Source organism: Corvus brachyrhynchos, unplaced genomic scaffold (assembly GCF_000691975.1).
Source record: "Corvus brachyrhynchos isolate BGI_N302 unplaced genomic scaffold, ASM69197v1 scaffold1577, whole genome shotgun sequence".
Classification (NCBI taxonomy): Eukaryota; Metazoa; Chordata; class Aves; order Passeriformes; family Corvidae; genus Corvus; species Corvus brachyrhynchos.
In genome coordinates, this window is record NW_008239106.1 from 305,009 (window position 1) to 316,692 (window position 11,684).

At 46.8% G+C, this 11,684-nt stretch overlaps 1 protein-coding gene across 1 annotated transcript; it reads right to left on the reverse strand.

The window, feature by feature from the left end:
* Positions 1-1,155: 1,155 nt before the first annotated feature.
* Positions 1,156-10,060, reverse strand: LOC103619205 (ankyrin-2-like). Its single transcript, XM_017739378.1, has 6 exons — positions 9,722-10,060; positions 8,132-8,224; positions 7,630-7,713; positions 6,458-6,622; positions 5,623-5,805; positions 1,156-3,395 (listed from the first exon to the last, which is right to left on the reverse strand). The coding sequence occupies exons 1-6, from the start codon at positions 9,764-9,766 to the stop codon at positions 3,381-3,383; spliced, it is 585 nt and encodes a 194-aa protein (XP_017594867.1). The 5' UTR covers positions 9,767-10,060; the 3' UTR covers positions 1,156-3,380.
* Positions 10,061-11,684: the final 1,624 nt, after the last annotated feature.

Consider the following 11,684-nt stretch of genomic DNA (forward strand, 5'->3'; position numbering starts at 1 on the left):
GTTATCTATGCATGGCCTGAGCTGTCAGCTGAGAATCGAGTCTGTCTGTGTTTTCTGGGTCGCTTAATTCCACATTGTGAATCCATGTGTTCTAGGAAGCGCCCACAGGATGCTCCATCACTTGTAGTCCAGTTTTATGGAATGTTAAGTAAAAATATTAAGTCATCAATGGAAGGGGACAGTGACCACCCTTTGGTGGTACCTACTACCAGGGCTGTCACAGGTGGCAGAATTTACTAAACTGCTCTCTGCTGGTCACAGAGCCACACCGGCATCTTCCAGGGTTTGCGGGGAAGAGAGGCAGGAGGTAACAGGCTCTGCTAATAACACCCTTTTTTGAGCTGTGTTATGGTCAGACTAAGAAAAAAGCTTAGAAGATGGTGCTGGTTCATATAATTTGTATACAGAAACAAAAAAACAAAGCCTTTTGTGTCTCAAGGTGTAAAGCAAGAGTAATGTAATACTTGAATTATTGCTGCCACTTGTGAGGGCACAGCAAGTGCAAAGTCAGCCCCTGCATTTAACAACGGGGTTTGTTAAAAAAAAAAAAAGAATGTGTCTTGAGGAAAGGTGTTCAGGTATTAAGGAGAACTAGCCAGTGTCTTTCAGGAAAACAGTGTTTCTGTTTGGGAATGCTGACAGTGCTGGGTGAAACTGATCAGGCTGGGATTTCAAAACATGTAAAACCCAGTGTTGGCCTACCTGTGTCGTGCCTCGCCGTTCCCTGGCGCTGCCATGCTCTCCGACGCAGGCAGTGGGGCTCACCGGGCACACGCGTCTCTGCAGTGCCCCATTAGTTACCCCATCTGTTACTCCTCGCTTGTCCTCAGGCCACTGTGACAGCTGTGTCACAGCTGGAGGGGTGTGCGGTGTCTTTTAACGCGGGGGTCTTTGCTTGCTGGGTGTGGGTTTGAGTTGGATTTGTTTGATTGTTGGACTCGTTTATACGCAGTTGTCCGTCATTGGAAAAGGAGGAGAAGGAGAGGAAACAGCAGCTTTTGGCTCAGGTCGTACCCTTGACAAGGCGTTGCCGTGTCTGGCACGAGCGGGCTGGGAACAGAGGAACCGTAACTCTGACAGCACAGCTGAGGTCCCTGTGCGGGCACTGTCCCCTTCCTGCTGCGCCGGCAGTAAAAGCGAGCGAGCCACCGTTGCTACATTTAACACTTGTACATTTTTATTTCGTTAAATCAGCCATTGTACACATTGCAGCTAGGTATTGTTAGTGTTGTATCTTTTTAATTTTTAACTAATACATGCCCTCATAGATATATTCAATTAGTGTTATCACCATGGGAACAAGATGCTGATTCGTCAACTTAAAATTCACTTCTTCTCACAGTATTCAAGTTCTCTGATAACACAGCAAAAAATCAAAATAAGAGGTGAATAACCATTATGCTGTTACACAGAACATCATCTGCACCGCAAATAACACAACAGAAATGCATTTCTTGAGAGCCCCATCCTTGAAGACCCTCCTGCGCTGTCTCAGCCAGCCAGGAAGCCACAATGCGCTGTGAGATGTTTCATCGCGGGTCTCATTTGGTTTGGCTGCCAAAACACTTTTTTCTTTTCGTTTCCTTTCTCGCCTGCCCAAAAAGTGTCAGCACGGCACCTCAGGTGGTTCTGCCCACAGGAAGCCAGAACTCCAGAGATGTTTCCATGCTTTTGGCATCATTACCTTAATGAGGAAGTGCCCTTGTTCTGAGCACTGAGTGAGTCGCTAAAAAAAACAAAACCAAAGAACCCTATCGTTGTGGAAGGCCAGATAAGCTGGGACAAAGGATTGCTCCTAGAGGAGAGGGTTGGTTTTACTCTGGTGTTGAGTCTACTACTAAAAAAATTAAATAGCTGTTTAAAAACATTAAGTTGGTGTGTTTGTGTGTGTGCATGTTATGCTAAAACCCTACAGAGCTCCCTCCGTTAAATATTAAGGTATAGAACACCCAAAACGTCAGATCCTATGTTCCCCTTTTGGAAAATAAAAGTGCAGACATGCTATCGTGGTTTTCAGAGGGTCGGTTTAGAAATATATATATATTATATATAGTTACATAACAAAATATGAACAGAAACCGGCTGCCAAGGATTGTGAGCACTTGTTCTTTAAAAACACTTGATCAGAAGATAAAAACTGCTCGCTCAGTGCTAAGAGGGCCAAGAAGCTGACATGGTTCTAGGAGGGTTTGGTTTTGACCTTCAAATGCCGCATGCGTCTATCGGCTAAGAGGCAATCTTGATAAAACACGGTGAATTAATTATTCTCCTTTTATAGTGGGTAAGTCTTTGTCCCGTAGTTATCTACAGTGCAGTGGACAGCAGGAAGCACCCCCAGTCAGTCGGTGAGGTCGGCTAAGCGGTGATGGAAACGGGAAACTACCGGAGTTAGAATTGTTTAATACACCCCGCCACAGGTCCGGATCTATAGGCTTTAATACCGCACGCGAACGTGCCGTAGCTAGAGCTGCTAGCAACTTGGCTACCTAGTGGGGTAATTTGTCTTTCTTGTTCTTTTGGAAATGTTTGTCTGGAAACGGCTGGCTAAAGGTGTCTGCACTATTGATGGCCACAGTCAGCTGTGATTCACATGAACAGCTGTCTTTTGCCTGACTCTCGCAGCCTTTGCCTAGACCAGCTCTCTAAACAGTCAGTCTTAGTACGTGGTGGCTCTGCAGCGCTTCCTCCTGGCTTAGTCAGCGTCTGCAGTCCGGGCGGTGCCGTTCCGTGAGCCGGTGCCGTTCCACAGGGTCACTACACCTCGTAACCCACGACGCCAACGGGCAGAGAGTGTTCTGCGGTCTCGTGAGTTCAAGTACTCTGCTATTTACAGTTTACACGTCAACTCCTTTGTACGGTGCGTGTACACAGTCGGTGGAAGAGGCCTGGAGATGAAGTCTGCTTGGCAAGGGCCGTGTCAGGAAGCGAGCGCCAGAGCGAAGGGACAGGGACAAGCGGTGACGCTGGCAAGGGTGCCGGCGAGGCGGATAAATCATCCTGCCTGAAGGATGCTATCTTTGGTCACAAATTAGCTTACAGGGTGAAAAATCATACCAGCACAAAATGAAATTTGGGATGGGGAGAAATGAATTCACTGCGGCCGCACAGGTAGAAGCGGCAGTGGCTGGCATCAGTGATGACTCTGCTACCCAGGGATGGTGTCGGCTGCGTACAGGAGGGGTCGCGCGGTGCTGTGCGGGGCGGCAGCTTCTCACTTGGCCTCCTGCGTCCAGTCCTCTTGGCAGAAGTGCCTAAGAAGCTGCTGGAGGTCATGCTGGAGGTCATCCCTGGGGAGCGCTTCTGGGGTGTCTTCCAGCTCTTCTATGTGAACATGTTTTCCATAGCGGTCCTTCATCACGGTCCTCTTCTGTGTGCTGGCTTTACTTAGTATTGTCCTGGAAACAAAAAAAAGGGAGAGACCTGACTTAGAAAGGCCACAGTTCTGAAGGTCTGAGAATATTGTGGTTTTCAGGCTTTTCCAAGGCAGAGTTGCACGTGCTAGAGAGAAGGCATGGCAATGTCTAAGTATGATGCAATAGTGCCAACTCCTATCGAGGACTGCCTCAGCTGATGCCATGCGCACCCTGGGGAACGTGTCCTCAGCATAACTCAAACCCTGTGTCTGTGCTGCAGTGAGCCCCGGCCGTGGCCTTCATAGCGCTGGGTGTGGAGAGCTCGGTGGACAGGAGAAAAGAAGGAAGAAAGAAAATGAAGAATGAATCAATGGAGAATGCGTGATGGGTGATGAATGAATGGAGGATGGATGAAGGGATGATGAACGAATTGATGCCACCTCCTTTTTTCCTTTTTTCTTCTATACATTCTCTGTATTCTTGACACACACATTTGTAGCTTTGTAGCCTATTATTGTAACTTAACTTAGCTTCAGGGTTTTCCTAGGCAGAAAGACAAAACAAATTCCAGGACCCCTATGCTGTCTTGGTTCTCCTTAGAAATCAAGGTTGAAACTAGCTCTGTACGACACGTTTTCATAAACAGGGTCCAGTCTTCATCCCAGGTGGGGTGGATTTAGAAATAGAAGTACTAGAGCTGGGGGCATTACTTCACTGGGCATGCTTTTAACTGGGGGCAGCTCTTATCAGATATGCCAATTTGCAGAATCAATACAAATTGTACATGAGTTGCTTGGGGCATGCATCTTCGTCATTTCCCGCCTGAGAAACTGTGCACCTAAGGGTGCACCTTATATAAAGGGACCCCTTTTTATCACCCTGTGTCTTGCTCTTACTTCTGCAGAGAAAAAGGCATCAGAATGGATGGATGGAGGATGGCTGGAGACTGGATGGGTGATGGAGACTGGATGGATGAATGGAGGAGAAGGAGAAAGAAGAAGGAGAAGAATCTCTATCCATTCTCCATCCCTTCATGCATTCTCCATCATCCATTCACTATTCATTCTCCCTCCCTCCCTCAATTCTCCATTCCATTAGAATGATGATCATTTGCTACACTAACAAAACTGTATTCACCCCATCTGGGGGTGGGCATTTTTACATATCTGCCCCTGGAGGCCTCCAACAGAGACCAGCCTTCGTATTACCTGCTGTACCAATATTGTCTAGAAAGTGTTGTTTTATTTCCAGGTTCTTTAAGCCATCACTTCCATCAGGTTAGGAGTTGCTTTAGTACCACTGCAACTAAAGCTTTGCATTCACTGCAGGCACTCACTGCAATGCACTCATGTGAGTGTGTTAATTCATTTGCAGTCACACTTCATCAACTTGCCAAGCCAAACCTTCTAATTACTGATCCATCTTCTTTCTTGACTTCTTTCTCTACCAAAGCAGGGACTTGGACTGTCATGTGGTGACCTGTGTAGCTCAAAGCCTCCAATGCAAACATAAACTTCAAATTACAACACACCCCAAACACGTGGAGCTCTTCCTGCCTTAGTCCTTTGTACTCCCACAGACCAATGCTGAGGAAATGCTGAACAGGCACCTAAAGCAGCAGCTGCCTCCCTGCTGCACACGTCAGATACAGCTCCTCGTGTGCGGCAGTTTGACTGCAGTAATAATTGCACCAAAGCACCTTGTTTGGCCTCTGTGCAAAAAGGGGGACCAGGCTGCTGGTCTGGGTTCCTGGTTACGAAACCCAAACTGCATACACGTGTCACCTGCTGCCACACAGCTTTTATCTGTTTATCTACTTGGTAGGTAGTTACTTTAGCCTCTAAGACATGCTATTCAAGGGGACCATAGGCTGGATTCAGAATGAAGTGCTGTCACTTACTTGTAGAAAATAAAAAACTGTTTTCATCTAAGATCACTTTTCTCTTACTAAAATGTCTCAAGTGATCAGAAAGAGCAGAACACCAGAGAAGTGCTCATCAGCTTCGTCGCTGTTTTGTCCTTTGGAGGAGAAACACATCCCTTTACCCAGGGTGGGGGCTTAACTGTAGCCACTTCTAAAATGAGCTCCCCGAGTGGTAACACGTGAATGAACTTTAACTGCGCATGCTTTGTATGCGCATCTTTTTGGAACGTGGACTCGCCGGTTGAGGCTGGGGCACCACCACCAAAACCTTTCAGGAGAACAGAGTTTTTCCCTGCGGCTGTGGTGATGCTTGCTGTAATGCTGACATATAAAAATTATCTGTACCTCTTCAAAGTCCTCTTTGGCTGATGGAAGATCAGAAGCCAGGCTGGCATCCCCCAGGTGTTTCTCCGTCCTCTCTCCATGCACTACAGTGGTCTTTATGACTTTGCTGACTTTCCGGCCCTCCACTGGTTCGGACTGGAATTTGGAGGCACTAGACAGAACGGCAGGTTCAGACAGGGTCACCTGCAAGGTCAGAAAGCACAAGTAAGCTGGAGATGAACTCCACACTTTGTGATGTGCACTGGCAAAATGACTTTCCTGTCTGTGGGCTCCATACGGTAAAAAAAAAAAAGAAAGGGGGTGGGGGAAAAGGAAAAAAAAAAAAGAAAAATAAAAAAGGAAGGAAAAACAAGGAAAAAGAAAAGAAGAAAGAAAGGACTCTTCTTTCTTGTTACTTTACTCCTAAAGAATTAATTCTGATGAGAAATGCTGGCAAGAAGTGTCAGTGAGGTTTTTCACAATTCCGATAACCGCTTGCTACACCTTGCCCTTGGCCCAGGACTGCTGGAAGCACATCCTATTGCCAGCTTCTGGCCCTCTGTCACAACTTAGGTACGCCGATCCAAATGTCTGTAGGGCCACGTGGTGAAGCATGGCAGGAAAGCACTCACCTTCTCAGGTTGCTTCTGTTTTTATTACCTGGCTCTAAACCACTTCTTGTCTAAATCATAGGTGGTTTTAGCCTCTTCAAAGCAAGAAGAGGCCAGTAAGGTCAACGTGCTGTAACTGTGGGGTTCTAGGACTGAGTGGCAAAATAAGCACACCAAGCTGCAGTGACTAAGAGCCCTGTTGGGGTGCTGCTGCTTTGTGCCACAGCAGGCAAAGCACACCCTACCTCTGAGTGCTCACTGTCACTCTTCAGCACAACCCGCTTCACCACTTTGGAATAACCATCTCCCTCTTCCACAGTGACGGGGGCTTGAGGTGTTCCCTGCATTACCACTTCCTCTTTTTCCGTGCCATCTGGAGCAACAAATCGCCGGATGATCTTCCGAGTCACCTGAAGGAATGAAGTTTAGTCCCCTAAGAATTAGCAGTAAAATATTCCTCCTTGTTCTCTATCTAGTATTTTCTACTCAAAGGGTGTTTTTTCCTACGTGGAAGAACCTGCGTAGATGGTTGGGTGTTTTATTCTTCCACACCTACTCAAGAGACTCCTCTGGTGCTGAAGCTCTCGAGGCACTGGCAGGCCAAAGCAAGAAGAGAATTACAGGGTTCAAGATGTGAAATTTCTCAGGAGGATGGGTGTGCATCCGTCTGTGGATGACCCGAAGCCGTGCGCAGAGTGGTTCGAGGCACAGACCTAGCCGCGCGAGCAGTCGCGCTCGCTCCTGTGCAACACGACCAAGGAATCTTTGGCTGTGTAACAGGAACTCCAACAGGTTCCAGAGACAACCCATCCGGCTGAGGGGCTGTGACGACTGCTCGAAAGACAGAAGATGGAGTTTGCCACAAGCCCAGCTCAGCCATATCCTAGACCAAATCACTGAGCACCAAGCTGTCAGATAAACAAAGGAGCACTGAAGTTCCCCTTTCACTTCTGTGCTGTGCAGAATTTGCTTTTCTAAGCGTGACCTGATTTTGAAGATCTAGAGTCTGGGTTTATCTGACTCTTACAGACCCAGCCTTCCATTGCTTTCATTAGGACAAGCCAAGAAAGATCCCAGATCAGATTGGGGCAGAGTGAGTTTTTTTGCTGGGGCTTTTTAAAGGAAATAAACAACTTTCTTCTAAAAAATGTGGATCTATGCAGAAGTTTCATTGGCTTTAAATCAAAGTTAACAAAATACGTCCTGTTAGGTTATATACCGTAACACAGAATGATTTTAAGAATCTAAGTAATTCTTCCAACTTTGGTGTCTCTCGTGAGCAGAAATTCCCATTCCTTCCACTCTTTACTCTTCAAATCACGCCCCTTCACAGCAGAAAGTTTGGCATTTCTGTGGATGATTTCTCCTGCCTTTTACAGGAGAGGAAGAAGGTACCAAGGGGCAGAACTGACAATACCTTCTTTACCACTGTGTGGCCGTGTTCATCTGTGTACTGCTCTTCTGTGACTGTTTCTGGTGGCATTTCAGGCATACTATCAGCCTGTACGACAAAGAACAAAGTTGTGTGAAGCAAGGCCTTCATGTGGGTCTCGAAATAAGCAAGTTTAAAATCAGTTAATTGGTTGCAGAATGGAAAAAAAATCAGCAATGTTAGGAAAAAAAACCTGTTCTGCAAATAAATCCTTAGAGAGGCATGCAAAGAAAAGTGATGCCACGGCACGCAGGCAAAGATAGGTTAGTTGGCCTTGTTGTATACGGGGCTGACAAGCCTCCATCCTCCTCCTACCGAGGCGTCTAGTGGAATTTAGAGTTGGGTTAGCAGTGTTACTGTAATCCTGCGGTATTGGAGAGGCTTATCCGGTGGAGATGCATTATTTGGGAGCATCCCAGCTTGAGGTGCAACACCAGCTCAGGGCCTGAGGCAGCGCAGGCTCGTGCAGTCGCTCAACACTCAGTACCTGAATAATCACCCGGCGCCGAATGACCCTGGTAGTGACCATCTCGTCATCGTCCGAGCTGAGCTCCAGCCCGCCTAACTCCTCTGCTAACTCCTAGGGGAAGCATGGAAGCAGGGCTCTGTACGTGGCACTAGCAGTACCTACAGCTTCTGTCTTCCTACACCAGCTCTGCAACTCCTACGTTTTGCAGACGCTTTCTGTGTTAATGACACAGGAAAATATAGGAAAGCCTTTTAATCCTCCCCAGGGGGCAGTACAGAGCACAGTGGCCAGAGAGTAGGACTGAGCAGTTTTAACTAGAGGACAGTGTAGCAGTAGCCTCAGGACTAGAAAGATCAGGAGAAATTAGCAACCAGTGTTGGAGTTGTCTCTTCTGCATAGGGAAGAGTTAAAAATTTAAAAATTGCGTCAGAAGGCAAAGAGAGGCTGAAAAGAACGAGGTGGGAAATGGCTGTGCTATAAAAAACGTAAAGGGGAAAATAAATAAGGGCGGGGGGGGTTCCTTTTTGGTGGTACCAGTTGTTGTTGTTGTTGTTTCACTTTAGTAAAAGAACTGGAGGAAAAAAGCAGGGCATTATTTCAACTGCAGCCTGTCCTCCAGCAGCCCTTGTGCTGGGCCCTGCTGGAGATCCTCTTTCAGTCATCTGACACACTTTAAATTCCACCTTTTCCTGAGATCCCAGAGGCAGAGCTCTGAAACCCTTTATTCTAGAGGGGATACCTTTGACCCCACAGTAGCAAAGACTGAAGGGCTTGTTTCTAATGAATGTGACGGTGAAATAATTTCTGCTGCAGTAGAACTGGACCACCTCTGCTCTAACTAGACTTACAAAACTAATTTCCTGCCCAACGGTGCCTTCTCCTTTTCTCCCACTTAGAACGGGCAAAGCAAGTTGCTTATTCTTAAACCTTTATCTGCCAAGAGATTTTAATTCTCCAGTAAAAGCCATCTGGCTGCTCTCTTTCCTTGCTGCTTGATGCCTTCCCCTCTCTGACCGCTGCAGTGAAGTCCCTTTGTCTCACACAACCCAAGACCTGCCTCGTGCGGTTTTGATGTTCTCCCTCTCCTGTCTCTGTATCTCTTTACTGCCTGCGTGCTACATAAACACCGTTCTTCCACTGCACCCTTAGTAGGCTGCAATGCACAACTGCTGCCTCTTTTCCATCTCAGGGACTTTACAGGCCTTTTATGCCGCTTCTCGTGCTGCTCTGGGCCAGCCTTGCCTTGCTTTATGAGCTTTTATGTTATTACTTTGCCCACGTTACATCTGTTTCAGCTTTTGCTTGTACACGGTTTGTTTCTGCCCCCGTTACTGACGCTCTCTGTCTCTCTCAGGCACAGATGTAACTGCCACAGGCCAGAGGACACAGAAGGGTAGGGCAGAACCAGAACTACCAGTCTAGACTTTGGGATCTGGGGCTTGCGTCAACTTGGAAAACCTTTACCCGACCCTTCTAACCACAGAGGGAAGGAGAAACAACTCAGTGCCAGATGCAAATGAATTACAAATATTCTCATCTTAAAGGAATGAGTGAGACGTAAAACTCGGGGTTTTGTGTCAATTATTTTGAGGCAAAGTTGTCATTTACCTTTTCTAAGGATTCCTCCTCGCAGCCCCTTCCAGAATTCTCCATCTGCTCCTCAGTTGACTCCACTATCACAAGACTAGATCTCCTTGGAGAGAGCTGCTCCCGGTGGAGGTGGGGGTCCTCGGGCTCTTGGATGATGGGGGAGTCCCCTCTCTGGGCAGAGGACGGAGGCTGCAGGGGTGCTCCCTGCACCTCTCCCTTTGCCGTGCTCGAGGGTGCGGATTTTCCGCTCGCTGCTTTTCCAGCTCCCACGGACTGCTCCGTTCCTGGACTCGTGACGCTGTGAATTACAGGTTCAAGCGAGTTACTACCGTGCAGTGCTTCCCAGTTTCCATCAATGGAATATTAGGCACTGACTCGTATTCCCACATAACCCATATTATTATGTTGTCTGGCAAAGTCTAGAAATAACTGATACTTCTTGACAGGAACTGCAGAGTAGTCTGCCTGCGAACCCCACGCGTCTTCCCGAGCGCATCTCCAAACGGATATCCAAACCCTGCAGTTTTTGCAATTCTGCAAAACTTGGAGAGAGCTTTGCTGTCACTTGCGCCCTCACGTCTCTACAGATTGCCATTTATTTCTTTAGGGGAAGAGCCCGGATCACTGTAGGAGGATGTGAGGCAGCTAAAACACTGAGCACAAGCTGTGCAGCTGCAAAGTGGAGAAACCAACTTTTATGTAGCATTCTGGAGCTTTAGCAAACAGAAATTTAGAAGAGGTTCAGGTTTTGTTTGTAATGTTACTTTCATGGTTGAACCCCGCTATGATTAATCACTGCCCCAAGTTAGTTTAACCTCTTATTACGTATGTTACTATGTAACACAAATATGAAGGAAATACATCTAATTCAAGCATATGTCCATCCATTCAATATTGTTGTATACCACCTCTTGGAGCATGTTCCTTACAAGCTATTCAAATCTAGCCCAATTTCCCCTTCAAACTCGACCTGCGGTGTAGCGATATTCCGCTGTCGTCGCTACTCTCGTGCAGTGTCGGCAGCACTGTCTCACAAGGATTCTCTGTTCCTCACAGACATTCCTTTCCTGAGGCACAGCCTTAGGGTGCATTGGTAGTTTTGGCTGACACTGCAACAGCAGCTTTCTTCAATGGTATTTTGTGTCTCCCACACTCTCTCCTGGCATATCCTGAGCAAAAGAATGCCCCAAAGTCCGTTTGCTGGACTCAGCTGCCCTTAGACTGCTGGGAGCTGCATCTCCGCATCAAAGCCAATCACCTCCAGCAAAATCACTTCTTTGGATAGGGATTCTTGGTATCTTGCTGGCTTATTAATACCTGAATCTACCCTGCAGAGAGCTCTCAGCAAGGGCACATAATCAGGGAAGGTGGGGAGAAATAGACACGATCTATTTCAAATTCCTTTTCGAATGACACCAACCTCACTGACAGCCCCCACCTCAGAATTCAAGTTTTTGCTGCACAGGCCTTCTAAACGTGTGCTCTGTCGTGTGTTATTCCGTAAGTGCAAGTCCTCGTGTCTCGTCTCTGTAAAACCCTGCTTCTGCTCCCTTGGCCGTCTGAAACGCACTTTTAAAACCCCAGTTCTTAATAGAATAGTTGTGAGTTCTGTAAGTAATGAATACATTGAAAAAATTTTGCCTCCATTGAAAAAGCCATCCTGAAGTTGAAGAAAGGGTCCTTTAGGATTACTTTCATGAAGATGCCATCACTTATCATCCAAAACACGAAAAATATACAGAAAACCCCCTTCACTTCTCTATTAACCCTCTTTTCTTTCCTAGGTACTTTCCTAGACACAATTACTGCTTTGTGTTCACAGGAACAAACTGACTTTCTCTCTTAAGGCTTCCCCCATGTGGATTAAGAAGTGGAAACTGCAATTGGAGGAAAATTCTAGCGTGTTCCTAAGCTTCAAAGGACCCTGTAAAATCCTCTTATTACACAGAGACGTTCCCTATGGTTTCATCCTGGTCTTTTG

Bases quoted from the DNA above. Each gene is read 5' to 3' on its own strand.
- LOC103619205 (XM_017739378.1), bottom strand. From the start codon at position 9,766: ATGGAGAATTCTGGAAGGGGCTGCGAGGAGGAATCCTTAGAAAAG. The intron at 6,623-7,629 runs GTATTGTCAGTT...TCATTCCTTCAG, and splicing joins GCCACACAGTGGTAAAGAAG to GTGACTCGGAAGATCATCCG. The intron at 5,806-6,457 runs GTAGGGTGTGCT...CTGACCTTGCAG, and splicing joins GTGACAGTGAGCACTCAGAG to GTGACCCTGTCTGAACCTGC.